Source organism: Canis aureus, chromosome 28 (genome assembly GCF_053574225.1).
Source record: "Canis aureus isolate CA01 chromosome 28, VMU_Caureus_v.1.0, whole genome shotgun sequence".
NCBI lineage: Eukaryota > Metazoa > Chordata > Mammalia > Carnivora > Canidae > Canis > Canis aureus.
In genome coordinates this window covers 29,359,831-29,379,358 of record NC_135638.1, presented here as the reverse complement: position 1 = coordinate 29,379,358, position 19,528 = coordinate 29,359,831, and the positions used below count along the sequence as shown (strand labels likewise).

The following is a 19,528-nucleotide window of genomic DNA, read 5'->3' as shown; positions in this document are numbered from 1 at the left end:
TTACTAACATACAGAATAACCCCCAGTGCCGTCACCCATTCACTCCCACCCCCCGCCCTCCTCCCCTTCTACCACCCCTAGTTTGTTTCCCAGAGTTAGCAGTCTTTACGTTCTGTCTCCCTTTCTGATATTTCCCACACCTTTCTTCTCCCTTCCCTTATATTCCCTTTCACTATTATTTATATTCCCCAAATGAATGAGAACATATAATGTTTGTCCTTCTCCGACTGACTTACTTCACTCAGCATAATACCCTCCAGTTCCATCCACGTGGAAGCAAATGGTGGGTATTTGTCATTTCTAATGGCTGAGTAATATTCCATTGTATACATAAACCACATCTTCTTTATCCATTCATCTTTCTTTGGACACCGAGGCTCCTTCCACAGTTTGGCTATCGTGGCCATTGCTGCTAGAAACATCGGGGTGCAGGTGTCCCGGCGTTTCACTGCATCTGTATCTTTGGGGTAAATCCCCAACAGTGCAATTGCTGGGTCGTAGGGCAGGTATATTTTTAACTGTTTGAGGAACCTCCACACAGTTTTCCAGAGTGGCTGCACCAGTTCACATTCCCACCAACAGTGTATGAGGGTTCCCTTTTCTCCGCATCCTCTCTCCAACATTTGTTGTTTCCTGCCTTGTTAATTTTCCCCATTCTCACTGGTGTGAGGTGGTATCTCATTGTGGTTTTGATTTGTATTTCCCTGATGGCCAGTGATGCGGAGCATGTTCTCATGTGTGTGTTGGCCATGTCTATGTCTTCCTCTGTGAGATTTCTCTTCATGTCTTTTGCCCATTTCATGATTGGGTTGTTTGTTTCTTTGCTGTTGAGTTTAGATCTTGGATACTAGCCCTTTATCTGATACGTCATTTGCAAATCTCTTCTCCCATTCTGTAGGTTGTCTTTTAGTTTTGTTGACTGTATCCTTTGCTGTGCAAAAGCTTCTTATCTTGATGAAGTCCCAATAGTTCATTTTTGCTTTTGTTTCTTTTGCCTTCGTGGATGTATCTTGCAAGAAGTTACTGTGGCCGAGTTCAAAAAGGGTGTTGCCTGTGTTCTCCTCTAGGATTTTGATGGAATCTTGTCTCACATTTAGATCTTTCATCCATTTTGAGTTTATCTTTGTGTTTGGTGTAAGAGAATGATCTGGTTTCATTCTTCTGCATGTGGATGTCCAATTTTCCCAGCACCATTTATTGAAGAGATTGTCTTTCTTCCAATGGATAGTCTTTCCTCCTTTATCGAATATTAGTTGACCGGAATACCCCCTTTCTACCCATTTTTCTATGAGCTTTAGTCTCTGGGTCACTCTTCTAGGAAGAACTTTAGTGCTGGTTCATGGATTTTTTTGGTCCCAATTCTGGTCATATTCACAGAGGTAGAGTTCTTTGATCACTTGATGTCTTACTATTTCCATTTCTGATAAACATGTTTCTCCCTCCCTCCCATGATAATGATCTGGACCTTTCTATCAGCCAGCATTCCCTCATCTTTGGAATGGCCTAGGCCACTTTCTGTGTGTAGCACTCAGTAAAGTTGATCTTGCTAAGGATGCTCTCTAGTCTTCCTCCAACTGAAATACTGGCCTTACTGTTTCACTTTGTGCTGCTACCATGTCCCTCCTTCCTAAAAGTCTCCTCCTTGGTCTCTCTGACTTCTATTTGTTGAAGATAATAGAGTCTTGTTTCCTATATAGACTTCAGACAGTGATGGGGCTTCATAATGCAATCACTAATAGAAAATACACAATAGAGGATAAATAGCTAATAAAACTGCCAATAGGAAAATGGCTTAGGATGGTCACTTGGTAAAGCAAGTATTATGGAAGGCAAAACTGGTGAAATTTCAGGGTCTTACTGAAATTAGAGAACAATGGAAAAATTTTATTCAAAGGTATGTTTATTTTGGCTTAATAGTCAACTTAACATGAAAAAAATAATTGAGTTATCTACATCAAGTCATTAAAATTTGGCCTTCTCTACCCAGCTGAAACAATCGTACTGATCAACTGATCACCTGAATAGAGCTTGTCTAACACATGTATTTTCTCCGTAGGGTACATCACAACCTTCTTGTGCTTAGAGATACTAGATTACACTTCAGCTGTATGCTTGGGGGCCATTTCAAACAGCAAAAGCCCCAGTAAGGAGCATAAAAGAGCAACAAATAGGGCATTAAAGTAAACTATGAAAAGGACACTTGTTTACAGTATAAGAACTGACAGGAGAAGGCACAGCATCATGTTGCTTGCTTTCAGTGGGAAAACTACCCTTCAGGCATTTACATTTTTCCCCTGCTCTGCACACGTCCACAAATGACTGCAAAAGTGTTGGGTGTTGATTTCGGGGTTACAAATAAATGTTAGCTAGTAGGTGAATTCGCAAAAATAAATTGTGTGAATAATAAAGATTGTATAAGTCTTGTATGTGTATTCACTGGTGTATTCTCAGGTGTTTTTACTGATAATGGTACATAATAAAGCATGTTTAAGAACTGACCTGTAGGGCAGCCCCAGTGGTCCAGCGGTTTAGTGCCACCTTCGACCCGTGGCGTGATCCTGGAGACCAGGGATCGAGTCCCACATCAGGGTCCCTGCATGGAGCCTGTTTCTCCCTCTGCCTGTGTCTCTGCCCCCCCCCCCTTCTCTCTCTCTCTCTCTCTCTGTCATGAATAAATAAATAAAATCTTAAAAAAAAAAAAAAGAACTGACTGTAGACTAAGCCTTACTCTACTCTTACAGGCATTCCAGAAGTTTAATAATCTAGTCATTAATTGTCTCTTCCTACTAGTCTTTTATTGCTACTGCTACTACTACTATTACTACTACTGTTACTACTATTACCACTTACATGTTACAAGGTTTGCAATCACTTCTTTATAATCTTACTTCTCTTTCCAGACCATGAACTCTTTTTTTTTTTTTTTTTAAAGATTTTATTTATTTATTCATGAGAGATACAGAGAGAGAGGCGGAGACACAGGCATAGGCAGAAGCAGGCTCCATGCAGGGAGCCCGACATGGGACTTCAGCTCCAGGATCACGCCCTGGGCTGAAGGCGGCGCTAAACCGCTGAGCCACCCGGGCTGCCCCAGACCATAAACTCTTAAAGGGCAAGTTTGTATTCCCCAATACTTATTACAGTGCTTGCTTCATTGAACAGTCTCAGTAACTATTTGACCTAGCACTGTTGTCATGACATTATTTTTAGAACTCTGTATTGGATCACACTAGAAAAGAATGCTCTCACATTCTAGAAGAAACCAGTGAAAGAGGGCATGGTTAAAAGTGTCCAATGTCGAAGATTCTGAAGAAACAGAGACTAAGGGCAAGCAATGGGATTTGTAGGTCACCATAGCTATCATCCAAGGGGCCCCTCTCACAGCCAGGCAGTAGAAGAAAGGAGGCAAATTCAGATGTGTCTCTTTGTAGAGCTCATGTTCTTTCTCTCAGGTCATAGTGTTTCCATCTCAGAAAGAGGCATGGAAGGAGAGGAAACCGGATTTTTAACTTGTGGTAGCTTTTGATGACTAGTATTAGGAAGAAGTGATAGGTTTGGATAAGTGGCCCAGATTTAGCCTATTACGGTCCTTGGATTCCCAAAGTAAGTCTAATGTAGTTTCTAATTTCCTGTTGGGAAAGCAAAATTCAACCTGGTTAGCCTGGGTGAAACTTGTATCCCTGACCTGAGAACTTTGTGACAACTTTTGACTGGGAAGAAAAATCCATACCCTCTTTTGCCAAATGTCTTAGAAATAGATTGTCTTCTGGGCAGAGCTGCTGGGCATCATTAGCTAGGCTCTTGCTCCAGGCATTAAAAGATAAGCAACATTAAGATTGTAGCCAAACTTATAGTTAAAATCTGGCTTAGAATCAGAGTTTCCGTTCTCATTCAATACCAAAATTAGCATTGTCATGTGCTTTGTATTATGAGGACTAAGCCGTGTATTTTTTCCTTTTTTTTAATTGTCTAATGATGTCTATGCTTAAAATGATGGTGATGCACTTGAGAATGTTTGCTGCATTTACCTTTATGTAACCTCATCATATAGACTCAGTAGTGGTATGAAAAAACTTTGCCTGAATTCCTCTGCCTTTGACCAAGTAATCACATGAGAAAAAAGCTTCCTGTCCTCTTCATAAGTTCGGAGGACGCACTCCTATCTTCTGTAGAATAAGTTATATTTACAGAGATTCATAGCAAGTTCCTATGTTAGTTATGATAAGAAGACTGTGCTTTTTTTTCCGCTCCATATCCCTTTGCAAAGCATTTGGTAAAACTTCCTCTCAGTCTGCTTACAAATACTTAGTAACTTCATCATTTTGCATAAACTGCTTTAATTTCAATGAAGAATGTTATTTCCTAGCATAAGATATAAACATGTGTGAATTTAAAATTAAATCATCTTTATGTCTGTCTTTTAGAGGATATATTGAAAATAGGATTTGCTAAAAACACCAGTGATAATATAAAATATTCAGTGCTGTCCATGCAAAAGATAACAGCAGGCAACAATCTTCTAAGGCACTCATATTAGGAATAGGGCCAGCCAGTGTTTGAGGGAGTAACGGGCTAGTCTAGAAGACTTACCTGCTTGGGCATCTCAAGTAGCCCAGGCAATGGGTATGAGCATGACACCTTCCTTGCACGGGGACGAAGGGCAGAAGTTCCTGGCAACAAATATTTGTTTAATCACATACATAGTTTTTTGGATTAGCATCCTCAATGCTTTCCATTTTTGCTCAGCAGAAATCTCCCCTCCCTACCACTGTCCATTTGCCCATCTACTCATTCAATGAACATTTATAAAATTAGGAACTATAAGGAATAGGCAAACAAAGAATAAGCCAGGGTTGCTGCTTGTGACAATCCAAAGGAGTTCTGGAGGACTTTGGCATAATAGGCCTGCCCTCTGGGATTGTAGCTCTGCATTTGGCATGATAGTTACTGTCAACTATTTTTAAAAAGTATTTTAATCTCTCTACCTCATGTGATTCGTGGATGTGACAAATTTCTCAGTGTTCTTATGACTGTCTCCTTTTATTTTTCTACCACAATATAAGGAAATTAGACATAGTATTTAGAGAGTTAAGTATGTTTCTTCCCCCTACACCTTCCCTACTCTGTCAAGGAAATAGCAAAAGTAAAATTCCTGTCACTTATTAAATCACAGCACATAAGAACAGCTATGTGCCGGGGATCCTTGGGTAGCTCAGTGGTTTAGCGCCTGCCTTTGGCCCAGGGTGTGATTCTGAAGTCCTGGGATCAAGTCCCACATCAGGCTCCCTGCATGGAGCCTGCTTCTCCCTCTTCCTGTGTCTCTGCCTCTCTCTCCCTCTCTGTGTCTCTCATGAATAAATAAATAAATAAATATATATTTATATATATATATTTTTTTAAAGCTATGTGCCTAATGCAAATCCTCAATTCATGGACTGAGAACATAGAACTGGAGAACTGAGATGTGATGAGTTAATAGGGGGAAAAAGAAACATTAAAAAATCATTTAAGCATCTTTTTAAAAATGGCCAATAATAGCATCCTACATGTCAGGCTAATAGAGGGGGGAAAAAACCTTGTAGACATGAAATAGTAATTATGTTAGACACAGTTAACTGTATTTCTTATTGCTAGACTATATGCAGAACATAATTCTTTTGCCTCTAAATTATATTACCTAATGATTAGAGAGAATCAACTGATGATAGAAGATTTAGTAATCTGGCCCATTTTAATATTGTGGTGGAACAGTGAATTCAGGCTGAAGGAAAAACACACCATCCTACACAGGCTTATACAGCATTATGGCCCACAATGAGGTTGGAAGGGTACAGCAATACACACTTCTGGTTCCTTCTGCCTCCTAAATCCCCCACTGCGGCATGTTTTTATGGTAACAGCAGGCAAAAATCTTCCAAAGAAGTCATATCAGGAATAGGGCCAGCCAGTTTTGAGGGAGTGACAGGCTGATCTAGAAGACTTACCTGCTTAGGCATCTCATGTTCATGTTCAGCTGCCACTTGAGAACTTCTAGGATTCTATCTGAAGTCGTGTTCCCTGGCATAGGATTGGGGAAATAGCTGACAGTAAAGTCTTTAAGGATGACCTGTTCCATGGACTTAAACATTGAGTTTTTCTCCTCTTGAGTAGGAGACTAGTATGCACAAGTTTCTACATGTGGCTAGAAGAGCATCCAAATAACCTTGGAGACTATTTAAAACTGCAGATTTCTAGGTCCCACCCTGACTAGTTAGAAAATAATTCGGTTGGGAGAATTTATTAGTTATCTCCTGTTTCAGTAACACTGTAACAAACACTGGTAAAGAGATAGGTAGCCTACAAACTTTTTTTTTTTTTTTTCTTGCTGAAAGGTGTGAAGGTTAGTTGTGACTCAGCTGGGCTGGGTTGGGCCTGGGTTCAGCTTTGCTCCACATGTCTCTCATTCTAGAACCCAGGTTGAGGAACAGCAGCCATCTGGGGCTGCTCTTTTCATAGCAGAAGGCAAAAGAAAGGTGAATGAAAACGTATGATGGTCTTTATTATTATTATTTTTTAAAGATTTATTTATTTATTCATGATAGAGAATGAGAGAGAGAGAGAGGCAGAAACACAGGCAGAGGGAGAAGCAGGCTCCATGCCGTGAGCCCAACACGGGACTCGATCCTGAGGCTCCAGGATCGCGCCGTGGGCCAAAGGCAGGCGCCAAACCGCTGAGCCACCCAGGGATCCCCAAAACGTATGATGGTCTTTAAAGCCCAGTTTTGGACTGACCCATCCTTGATTTTGCCCACATTCCATTGGTCAAAACAAGTCACACGATGAAGCCCAAGGCAGTGAGTTTGGAAGGTACATTCTGCCCCAAGGGGAAAGGGAGGAGGAATGATCACTTGGGGGGTGGGGCTGTAAATGGTGAGGACAGTTAGTACTGAGGGACTAGATGTAGCAATTCAACAGGTAACTTTCATGAAATCAATCCTACTACCTATTAGAGGATTGCCATTTGGTGCCACCAGAGAATATGTCATAGCAAGAGAAATGATGGGCTTCATTCCTTTGGTAGCTCAGCAAATATTTTTCGTCACCAACATGCACCATCCAAAGATAGAAACTGTTAATACAGCTAATGTAAATCAATAACAGAAGATAATTAAGAGTAGAAAGGGAACAAGAAAATAGGCACCTTATGTACATTGAGGGTGGAAATGAGTGTATCAGGGAAGACTTCTCAGCAGAGGCAACATCTGAGGTCAGCTACCATGATGGGTGAATGTTGTCTAGAGAAGGAAACTGCAAGAAGGGAAAGAAATATTCTACACAGAGGAGATTACAGGACAAAGGGAGGAGTTTAGAAGCATATTTGGCAGAGAATACTATGTGTTCTCTAAATCCTGCTTCTTTTCCTATTGGTCCTAGAATTAGATTATCTTTCCTACCCTCCCTTGCACTTGGCTGTGGCTGAGTATTGACCCGAGGATGAGCCCAGAAATGGTGTATTTTTTTCCAGGTCTGGCCCTTACAAACCTGCCACATGCACATCCCCATTTCTCAGCCTTTCCCCCTGTCTGCTGAATGAGAGGAGGGTGGCTCCCCAAGATGGAAGGGCCTGAATCACTGGATGATGCATGGAAAGTTTTCCCCATCAACAAGGAATATTTGTGTGTGTGAGAGAGAAAGTTGTATTGTGCAAAGCCACTAAGATTTAGGATTTGTTTATTATAGCAACTAGTATGTCCTGCCTTACCTTGTAGAGCTTATATGTGTGTTGCTGATAGTAAGTGAGGACTATGAGGAAGTAAAACAGAGAGCCACCACTGACCAGCTGTGTTAGGTACTTACTGTAGGCACCTCTGGTTATTTTTAGAACCAAGTGAATTAAAAGATATAATAGCACCTTAGAATTATAAGTCTGGGCAAAACATTAACATGTGAACATGCCCAGCTTAAGGGGTGCTTCATGCTGCAGAGACCATGAGTCAAGCACAGTCACTTATAGTAGGCATTTATGGCAGAAGAAATGACAACACTGTTCTTCTGGAAGCCTTTTTATTTCTAATGTGCATTGACATGTGTCCCCAAAGGTTCAAATTCAACTGCAGCTGAGAGGGCCCTCTCTCTCCATCTTTCAACCTTGGAAGTGTCTGTTATCCATGAAACTTAAGGAAGAAAACCCAGCTCATTAATCAGTATGTCATCACATGACTGGAAATTAAATAGTAAAGCGGTAAAGCCTCTGAGTTGATATGATAGCAAGTATCACAGGTGTATGTTTCTGCTTCTATTTCAAAGTAAGACACCATCTGGAAGTTATCCTTCCTGCCAAAAGGAGTAGAGACATAAAGGCTCCCCGTCCCCTTCCAAATTAGAACTCATAGATGGAATTGAACTCTGCCAAATGGAGAAAGAAGCCCTCGTTGGAGATATAAGGGACTGATGAGAGAGGCAAGCAGGAGAAAACTCTTCTCAGAAGCAACTTTTTCTGAATACAAATGATAATAACTTTGTATTGAAAATGGAATTTGAACTTCACACAAGCAGAGAGAATTTTTGGCACAAGGGCAAGATTACTCATTGGAGATCATCACGATACAGAATATCTAGAAGTAGGCCTGGCATAATCCATCAGTGTTAGAAGAGAAACATGGATGCAACCAAAACAGAGAGTTTTTATAGTCACCTCTTACTAAGAGCGTTCCTAATACTTAGCGAGGAAATAAATTCATGTCAGCACTCCCACTGTGTAAAATCTCTATATGTGGTATGTTGTGATGCTTGGTTTAATGATCATGGGTTATATGCAGTTCTGATCCTATATTGTGCATGAAATCATTATCTGCCAGTCTTTTTTATCTTCATAAAATCAAGATTTGAAGAATCCTTCAAATTGTTTTCATCTATAAAAAATGGGAGTGAATCCTACTGATTATTTGTTCAAGATGCTGGTGCCAACAATGGAAGATTAGGAGAGTGTCACAGTCTTAATTTGGGCTTTTATGGAAGCAGACTGTTGGATGAGAATTCAAATGCAAGTGCAAGCAGGTTGTTTGGGAGATAATTCCTGGAAACCACAGCAGAGGAGTGTGGATGTGAAACCAAGGGGAAGGGCCAATAAAAGGCAGACTATGAAATATATTATTCCCATGGGCTGCTGAAGCTGGGAAACTCTGGAAATGGTATAGAATGTGCACCTCGGAGTCATCTTCTCCAAGGGCCCAGGCAGCTAGGGTCTTTACATACCAACTCCTAACGTTTGGCATTCCAGAGTTGCTCTTGGGAGGTGATGTTTCCAGAACTGCAGACTGCTCTGAATGTGAAGTATTGGCACTGCCAGGAGGAAATTGGAGCCATGTGCACTGAAATGGTAGGAGCAAAAGGATGGGAATGAGACAGCCAGAGCGCCTCTTCTAAACCCCTATTGGATGCCGTCTTAACAAGGCTTTTTCTAAAGTAGATGTACTGCTTGGGGAAATTACTTTTGTGCATTTCCCACTCTGTCCCAGCACCAATGATATGGCCACAAAGCTGAGGACCTGTTTGCAGGTATTCGAGGTTGTTTATGACCACGAATTGGACTTCTACTTTTAATTTTAATCAATTTATTTTTATATATGACTCACATTAAAAATTGAACTATATTTCCACCTGTACTCAAAATCTGTCAGTTCCTTACCACTGCTCAGTATACACAAACTGTGGAAATCATTCTAGGCAAATCTGAAAGAAAAGGACACTGTATAATAAAATGTGACCTCCTCTGGTAATTTTTTTTTTTTATTTTAGGTTTTTTCTTCCGTGGTGATTTGCATCTCTTTACATGAGACCATGGCCTTACTGAGGGCACATTTGGGACCTAGTGAATGCAGACGGAATCTATGCTAATTGGCCTTGAATGCCATTCCTAATTTTCAAGACTGCCTCAGAATATCACAGCGATCTTACTAATGACTATTCATTTTTGCTCTCTACCTATTATATTTTCTTATTTTGCCATTCAGAAAATAAAGGCAAACTATCTGATTGTACTATCTTTATTGTTTAAAAATGTCTAGATTTCTTAAATAAAAATGCATGGGAAAAAGCAAAAGCTGGTTCAATGTGAATTGTAAGCTTGTATCACTGATTTAAAAAATAACACAAATATATATTTATGTGCACTGGTATAATTTTGAGGGATTTTATATGCATATTAAATTACCATGGACAAATAAAAAAACCATCATTCATATATTTCTAAAAAAGAATTCGCTCTACATTAGCATGAGACAATGTACTTTATGTTAGGTTTTATATTTCTGACGGACAACTTGTTCAGTACTCTATATGCCTGCTTTACATGTGTAACACATTTTATGTGATTGTTTCTTGTTTTTAATGATTTATTTTGGAATAGTCTTAGCTTACAAAAAGGTGCCAAAGTAAATCAGAGAGATCTCATATATTTTCCTCAGTGTTACCATCATACTTAAGCATTATACAATAATATGAGACTGATCCTTAAAACAGACAGAGTTGAGGAGACTCTAAGGGTTCATTATTTTAGAGACGTATTCTCTCCATATACGGTACTGCAATGGGCTTAAAACTGGGAGAAAAAAATAAAAGTGTTCTCTTTAATTTGGAACACTTAATGCAATCCAAGATATATAGGCAGATTGATAGATGTATCAATACACATATGTACAGAAACATGGTGGTGGTGTCAGGATTCAACTAAGACTCAGTATTAATGTTTTCTTTTTACTTAGAGTTATGCTACCTTTCCTCTTCCTTTGTTACTGTCAATTGTTGGGGGTCTAGCTAAGTCACTGTGCAGAAAATTCTGATCTGATCTTCTAGAACCTTGAGAAAAACAGAGGGCAGGGGAGCAAATGTTAATAGTAGGAAGGAAGTGTTTGTCTCCAATTTGAGGACTCTGACATAAGAGGCACACAGCAATGTTTGTTGCATAGAAGTCAACAATAGTTGCCAATACTCAACAGTAGATTAAATGGTGAGAAAAGCTTGAATTTGTCGGTGTCAGTTGGGGCTGCTCAGCGCATGACATTAGAAAAACTCTAAATGCACTGCAATACTAATTATGATAATAGCAACAACACAATCAGTGTTGTTCGACCGCTGAAGAGTTATGATAGATAAATATTAATCGAGGCTTATTTTTTTACCCAAACAAATTAAAAAGATGTTGCTTGGTTATCCCATTCACATTTTAAAACTGGTTATTACCAACATTTCTTGAAGCAAAATATACAAAAGAATTTCCTTATTCTTTCTCTTTCATAATTCGTGCATCCTTCAGGCTTTGCAGTGGCCTTCAAAACTCCCATACCATATATCCATCTCCCACTTCTTTCTCACTTCACCTCCCAATAAAACAGGCCTTGGGGGATCACTTTTAAATGCTGTGATGTAAAGTGCTTACAGTAGCAGGAAGTGTCTCTCTCCTCAGGGAGAAAAGGAATATTGAAATGATAACTGCCACCTCTCCCCTTGCCCCCAACATTCTGGCACATTCACTGCTATGCATAACACGAATCACTTCTAACTCCACAGGCGTTGGGCAGCACACAGATGTACTGAAGCCTTCACAGCCATGCTTCAAACTCTCCACACGCATGTCTCCAATTTTGTTTCAGTGTAAACTTGATTTTTGCTCCAACTGAGCGGCCATTCAAACAAAATGCTGAACTAGAAGACAAAAAGAAAGAGAAAGAAAGAAAGAAAGAAAGAAAGAAAGAAAGAAAGAAAGAAAGAAAGAAGAAAGAAAGAAAGAAAGAAAGAAAGAAAGAAAGAAAGAAGAAAGAGAAAAAATTAAGGAAGCACATTTATTCCTTCGAGCTCAGATCTCCAGTCCTAATACAGTTGACCCTTGAACAACACAGGTTTCAACTATAGGGAACTGCTTACACTCAGATTCTTTACAGTATAGTACTGTCAGTGTATTTTCTCCTCATGATTTTCTTAATGACATTTTCTTTTCTCTAGCTTAGTTCATTGTAAGTATATAGTATATATCACATACAATATATTTGTTAACCAACTATTTATGTTATCACTTCTGATAACAGTGTTCTTGCTGTTAGAGGCTTCTGATCAACAGTGAGCTATTAGTCAAAAACTGGGGTGCCTTGGTGGCTCAGTTGGTTAAGCATCTGATTCTTGCTTTTGGCACAAGTCATGATCTCATGTGTCCTGGGGTCAAGCCCCGACAGGCTCCGAGCTCAACGTGGAGTCTGCTTGAAGATTCTCTCCCTCTGCTCCTTCCCCCTATTGCCCAATTCTGCTTTCTCTCTCAAATAAATAAATATATCTTTTAAAAAGTTGTACTTGGATTTTTGACTGTGTAAGGGGTCAGTGCCCAACCCTTGTGTTGTTCAAGGGACGACTGTGTTTGAAAGTCCTATGAAATTTAGAAACCTGCACTTCCAGGTCTGGTCTCTAGATGTGCTCCCTCCCACTCAATCCTCTTACTCTTGGTATAGATGATTTGATTCTCTCTGGACTTTAAGGAAGATGAGGGTAGTCTCCCAAAAGGAATTTTATTAGGGGCATCTCCCTGGCTGGCTCAGTCAGAAGAGCATGGAACTCTTGATCTTGTGAATTTGAACCCCACATTGGGTGTAGAGATTACTTAAGTAAATTAAAAAAAAATTAAAAAGGGGGGGATTTTACTAAGAAACTGAGAAAAAAGGGCAGCCCGGGTGGCTCAGTGGTTTAGAGCTGCCTTCAGCCAGGGTGTGATCCTAGAGTCCTGGGGTTGAGTCCCGCATCAGGCTCCCTGCATGGAGCCTGCTTCTCCCTCTGCCTCTATCTTTGTCTCTCATGAATAAATAAATAAAATCTTTTTTAAAAAAAGAAAGAAACTGAGAAAAAAATGAAAGAAAAAAACATAGACTAGAATATCCTATATGTATGTATATACACATATGTTTAGTACTTACTATATATACTACATTTATGTGTGTATAAATATACACGTATACACGATGTGGGAAGTATGATGCTAAATATATGCATTATTATAAATTAACATTATTTTTGAGTGGAAGAGGCAGGAAATTATAAAGTAAACCAATCACTGTTTTGGATAAAAACGCAATTGAGTGACTGGAGTGTTATTTCAGACAGTGTGGTCAGAGAGGCCTCTCTGAGACGTGACATTAGCCTGAGACCTGCGTGAGGCGAAGGTACAAGACACATGTGGATGGAAAATAAAGAACAACATAAGGCTTAGTCCTGTGGGCAAGTCATACCATCATACCCACTTACATAGGCAAGGTAGACTAATGGAAACTGACTGACTTCTCTGAGATTCTATAGCTAGGAAGTGGCATAACCAACCCCACACTGGATCAGCTGTTCTACTTAGATTATCATTCCCTCCTCAATCAGCTTATCCACCATCCTCTCTAAGCCTCACCCTTTCCATTGTTCAGTCTTTGGCTACTGTCTTCTTCTCCCCCACCCAAGAGACAGGCAAATCTTCTTTTAAACCCTCCCTTACCCTCACAGAAAGAAAACACAGTGACAGCACTCAGTGCTAACTTTTCTCAGAGTGGGCTCTACTCCATTTACTCCTCTGCTTTCCCTTCCCATACCAAGCCCTTAAGGGGAAGTGAAGGAGTATATCACTTACCTTTGCAAACCTGACAACCAGCATGGCCCTTGACATAACAAGCAATGTGGAAATGAAGCAAGTATGACATATTGGAGGGTGGGATTGAGGAAGGAATGAAATGAAGGAAGGGAGGAAGATTTTTAGTTCATGAGGCAGTTAATTTAGAAAATGCGAGTAAGAAACTACAGAGACTTCACACAGTTTCTAGACTTGTTACTAGCATTGTCTTATCTTTGCTCCTTCCCTCTTCCTGTCTTTGAAAGCCAAATGCATTTTAACTGTCTTAAATGATTCAAGGAAGAAAGGCTGGGTCCATCAGTAGAGGGGGCAGTTGGAGAGGGAAAAGTACAGGAAGACTGTCTTGGTACCTGCATGGGTGGCATTGACTCTGGAGGGTAAAATCAATACAAATTACTATTCCTATTTCCTAGAGAGCAGTTGGCTCCAGTGCAGGTGTTACTTGGGTCCTAAGTTTCAGAGGCAACGGTGAGTGCATAAATCAAGGAGCTCTTGAGTCAGATTACCTGGCTTTGCCTTGCTGTTCATCTGGTCAGTAGCCATGAGACTCCCTGTTCCCATTTCCACATCTTTTTGCTGGAGATGCTCAAGATGGTACACCAATCTCCTAGGCTCTTGCGAGGATTAAGTAAGTGAATACTCATAAAGCACTTAGACTGGTGTCTGGTGCCTGGCAAGGATCCAGTTAGCTGCACATTTCATGCTTCCTCAGTAAGTAAATAAAATGATGACTAAAAAAAATGTATATTTAGGTAAACATATGAAATGTGGAGAGAAGGAAGAGTCATCATGTTTATTATCATCATCCATCACAATCTCCAGAGATGAAGAGGGTGTGATAATTTTTGGAAGTTGTAGATAGACTTGATCATGTCTTTACCTTCTTCAGCTGCCTCCTACAGCTTTTGGAGGGGTTGATGCCTGAAATCTTCTGCACCATCGTCTAAAATATGCTAAATTATTTACATGCCAGGGTCCATTGTCCCCTATTTTCATTCATCATAAATCTCATGGTGGTTCCATTTATTGCGTATAAAAGAAATGCTGATCCTTGATGGCTTGATGTCTTAAAAGACTGGGTCAACAACAAAGGCTTCTGATTCCATTCATTTTCCCCTTCTCTGTGATAATGGACAGAAGTGGAAACTAAACAATGAATGCTTTTGGCCTTTTTATTGACCCAAATCCTGAGGTTATTATGTGTCCCTACTACAATTTCAAAGTTACCATGGAAAGATTTTTCTGGGAGCTGTAGCTGTTTTCAGTCATAAACATAGGTCCTGGAGGAACAGTTCAGAAAAAAAGGCAGTTAATTGCAAAACAACAACAACAACAACAACAACAACAAAAACCCCAACTCCCTTCAGTGCCTGAAGGAATGACCTGAGCAGAGTTTCCAAGTGTAGAGCGCATGTTTTAAACATGCAAAGACCGCATCCTTTTCCTGCTAACCTCCCACCAAGGACCCAGGAGGGCAGCAGTAGGTTAGAAACGGGGTTTCTGTGCCAAGTTCTGAAGGAAGCCTCTTCTGTGACAAATGGCCCGAGGCTTGCTCTCCGCTCCTCCAGCGTGCTCGAGCCACTTGCCTAGTTCTACCAGGTACAGCCAACGTGCCCGTGAAATTTGACTTTGGGCCCTGATGAACTCTGATCCTCTGCAGACCTCCTGCGCTCCGGTGTCGGGTGAGCCGGAGCCAGAGAGGCTCCCCGGGATTCGTGGGGAGTTGGTCCGGGATTTTAACTCTGCGGGACGAGGTCTTGTTTCCAAGCCCTTCTCAAACCATTTACTTTCCCCCGCGGAGGAGTCCTATCGTCCTCCCGGACATCTCCTCCGTTCCTAGAAACAGCCGCGCGCGGTCCTCTGCCGCGCCTCCTCTCTCCTGCCTGGCGACAGCTCCAAAGCGCCTGGGCTGGGAACCCGGAGGCAGCTCCCCGCCCGGCGTCCCGGCTGCCCCCTGCGCTCCGAGCCCGCGCTCTCGCCGCCGCCGCCGCCGCCGCCTCGCCTCCAGCAGGACCCACGCGGTCCAACTTTGGCTCCCGGGCGCCCTCGGGGCAAGCCGACTGCGGCGGCAGGAGCGACCCGGGCCCCGGCCCCGGCCCCGGCCCCGGCCCCGCGCGGCTGCGCTCCCCGCGCCGCGGAGGGGACCCGCCAGCGCAGCGCAGCGCAACGCCCGCCCCCGGGACCCGCTTCCCCGGACCCCGAGCCCTCCCGGCTCCCACCGTCGCCACCTCTGGGGCCGCTCAGCGAAACGCAGTCCTCTCCCGGACACACGCCTCCGATCGCCCCCGCCCCCAGCCCCCAGCCCGGCCTCCCCAGTTACAGCGGCCGCCGAGGGGCTCCAGCCGCCGCCGCCGCGGCAGCCGCCCCGACTCACGCTCATTCGTATTCATCCTCATCCTCATCCTCATCCTCTCTCGCCCCCCGCCTCTCGCTCCAGAGACTCCTAAGCAGACAGGCCGAGCCTCCCCCGGGGCGCTCCCTTCATTCCTCGCCTCCCAGCGCCCCCGCCCCGCCCCGCCCCGCCCCGCCGGCCCACCGCACTTTCCAGACGCCCACCTCATCCTCCCCTCCCCGGAGCAGACTTCCACCCACTCGCCATCTGTAACCTCCCTTCCGCCCGCCCCGCCCGGCTCCCCCTCCCCGAGAAGCAGCCCGCACCGTGGGAGGCAGGGACCCCGCCAGACGCGCGGGGCGAGCGCGCCGGGCTGACCTCTGCCCGCCCGGGAAACCAACAAAGGCGGCGAGCGCCAGCCGGGACCCCGAGAGCGGCGAGCGGCGAGCGGCGAGCGGCGGCCGGGGGCGGGCGAGCCGGGGCCGGGCCGGGCCGGGCGAGCTCCGGGCGGGGGCTGCTCCGGAGTCGGCAGCGGCGGCGGAGGACGCACACCTCTCCCCGCGCGCGCCGCTTGGACGCCGCCGGCACCATGGGCTGCTGCACCGGGCGCTGCTCGCTCATCTGCCTCTGCGCGCTGCAGCTGGTGAGTGCCCCGCGCGCCCCAGCCCCGGCCCCTCCGCCCACCCTCCGCCGACCCTCGGGCCGCACCTCCCGGCGCCGGGCGGGCGCGTGGGCCGGACGCCCCCTCCGGCCCCCTCCGGCCCCCCCCCCGGCCCCCTCCGGGCCCCGCCGCCCCGCGCCCGGGCGCACAGCCCGCCGCCCTCGCCCGGCGGGAGGGCGCGGTCCCCGCCTTGGCCCCGCGCTCCGGGGGTCACGGCGCAGCCAGCGGGCGTCGCCCGGAGGTCCGGGGGCGGCTGCCCGCGCTCGGGAGAGGGAGCGAGCGCCGTCCCCGCCCCTGGGTCGGGCCGCCGGCCGAGCCCCCCCGCCTGCCCGCTCAAGTTTCCCCGGGGCTCGTGGGCTCTTTCTCCGCGGGAGGATTCCCGGTAACGTTGTTTAATAGAAGGCGCGTGCGAGTGCTCAGCTTCTGCGGAGACGGAAACAGCTTTAACTCGTAGTTAAGACTGGGTGATGCTCACCCTCGGAGGTTTGCGAGGATCCTTGGGTCTCCAGGAAGGAGGGCTGGGCTGGCAGCGTAGTTTCGAACAGGGTGTTCCAGCCCCAGCGCTTCCAGTGTCCCTTTAGATTTTGCTGAAATGTTGCATGTTCACAGCGACAGACTGACATTTGTCATCAGGGAGAGAAGGAGCACGGTGGCTTGCCGAGGCGGTGCACGTACCGGGAGGTGAGAGATCCAGAGTAAAGAAGGGAGAGGCTCTCCTGTCGGGGTGGGGGGGACGCTTTTCTAAGGTACGTCCCATTGGGACCTAGCCGGGCCCCGTGTTCTCTTGTAGTCACTTGAGGTCAAGGCTGCAGACCCATCGTGTTAGCCTTTTGTGTGTGAGAGGGTCATAGACATCTCTTTTTACACTTAAATTCTGTGGATGCCCTGGCAAGCGATCTTCGAAGTGTTGTTTGTTTTTCAAAGTCACAGACATTACCTGGCGCATTTTGACTAGCAAGGGGAAAAGCTTTCCGGTGAACTTTACCCGGTAATGTCAACTCTTGCAAACTCATTAACTGGGAGATGAAACAATGCTCCTTCTTGAATAGTTAGTCCTGGTTCCCATGAATGTATTAAAAGGCGTCCCTCTCCTCTTGCATCAGTGTTCCACTCTCCCATGAAAACCTCACTTCAGACGTGCCCTTCATTGTTTACATACTATGTTCATAATTTCTGTATTTATAGAGTTGCAATCAGTGGCAAGTTTTCTTTATGTCTATGAGACAGTCCCTTCTGTCCTGTAAAATAGGACACATTATACAGAATTTCTTGAAAAATAATTTTAAAATTCACCTGCATGTGAATGTTTTCTTTCACTAAGGAAGGTCATAGGATAATTTACATTTTGGTTATTAGAAATGAACGTGGCTTATAAAGTGAAAACACCGAATATTTAGTCAACTCCTGAATATGCAAGTATGTCATTAGGCACGCTGGATTGGACAATGTATAATGGCATAATTCTTTCTGTTGTACACGGAAATTACACATAAGGGTTTTTGATGTGGTGGATTTATCAATAACAGTTGTGATTTCCTAAGTTGGTATTGTAATATTTGTGATGATAGTGTGGTTGGTGTTTCATCTCTCAGCCTGGAATGCCTCCACTGTCCACACACACCACCTCAATTGATACAAATGCAAATTACTCTTCAAAACTTATCTCATTATTCTGTCTTCTCTATGAAGTCTTCCCTGGTGCTCCAGGTAAAAATCAATCACTTCTTTTCCTTGAATTGCATAGCACTTTGCTTTTTTCCTCTGTTGGATCACATCTCATCATCTTAAATTATTTTATTTACCTATATCTCTCATCTCTAGACTGTAAGCAACCTGAGGATAAGGATTAAATATTATTCATCTTTGGAAACCTTGAGAATTCTTAAGAGGGCTCATATTAGGAGCTGAAATGTATTTGCTGAATGTTTGATAGTAATTAACATTTGCAATCCATGCAGGATTTTAGCATAAACTATTTTATTTTACTCCTAGAATTATCCTCTGAGGAAGGCACCCATGTCACTGGGTGGGAGATGAGGAAGGTGATACTCACAGAGTTAATTAAACAACTTTCCAAATCAGTGGTGTTCCCCTGGTAGAGACAGGGGTGATGGTAAACCTTTAATGATCAGATCTCAAACAAAACAAGTATATATTATATTACATATATTATTACATTATGATACTATATAATACATTATGTCTAATGTATTTAAAGAACGTGTAGCACTCACTTGACAAATAATAATTAATAATATATGTCCTTTACTGTGAATTTTATATCGCAGGTATAATGCTGGCAGAAGCTTTTTGTTGAATTTGGTAAACGCTTGCTTCTATACCTCTGACATGAATGCTGAATGATGTTTTTATTTATTTTGACAAGTACTGGGAGAGTGAAACAAGGAAGCCAGTACTGGAATTTCACTCTATCAGTGATGTGACATTGGCTCACAATCTCAGAAGCCTCTGGGGTGAAATTCAAAACTGGGCCTCCCATACATGGAAAGCAAGGAGGGCCTGAAGAAAGAGGCAGGCCACTCCAGATTGGTAGGTGGCAGATTTCATAAGCAAGATAGTTTACATACCAAGTTGCTGCAAGATGAGTAGATCGCTGCCCCTGCCTACTAGAATCTTAAAAGTTTAAACAGACTCCTTAACTGGGTTCACTCATGTATATCATCTTGATGGTCTGAACAGCACATTGCTTTCTTAAGGCTCTATCCTTGAAATGACTCCCACGTTCATATGTTCCAAGGACAGGGGAAGGAGTAAAGAGGCTTGAATAAGTCTTGGTCCAGCTTAAGGGTCACCTGGCAGTCCCGTCCTCTCAATGACCTCCTCCTTCAGCAGATTCTTTGCTGAATAAGGTAATCATTTTCGCATGCTGGAAAATTTCCTCAAT

At 43.6% G+C, this 19,528-nt stretch overlaps 1 protein-coding gene and 1 long non-coding RNA gene across 4 annotated transcripts in view; one reads left to right on the top strand and one right to left on the bottom strand.

Moving 5' to 3' along the window:
- Positions 1 to 8,026: 8,026 nt before the first annotated feature.
- LOC144300590 (uncharacterized) lies at positions 8,027 to 16,139 on the bottom strand. Its single transcript, XR_013367333.1, has 3 exons — positions 16,005 to 16,139; positions 14,137 to 14,910; positions 8,027 to 11,682 (listed from the first exon to the last, which is right to left on the bottom strand). It is a non-coding gene; the product is annotated as an uncharacterized LOC144300590 (long non-coding RNA).
- A 316-nt stretch (positions 16,140 to 16,455) lies between these two features.
- NKAIN3 (sodium/potassium transporting ATPase interacting 3) overlaps positions 16,456 to 19,528 on the top strand; it is a 617,017-nt gene continuing 613,944 nt past the window's right edge. For all 3 annotated transcript variants that reach the window (XR_013367332.1, XM_077876821.1, XM_077876820.1), the window contains exon 1: positions 16,456 to 16,605. Coding sequence is in view for 2 of the 3 variants with exons in the window: in XM_077876821.1 (XP_077732947.1) it covers positions 16,552 to 16,605 (54 nt within the window). In the remaining variant the exon portion in view is untranslated. The remainder of the gene's footprint in view (positions 16,606 to 19,528) is intronic.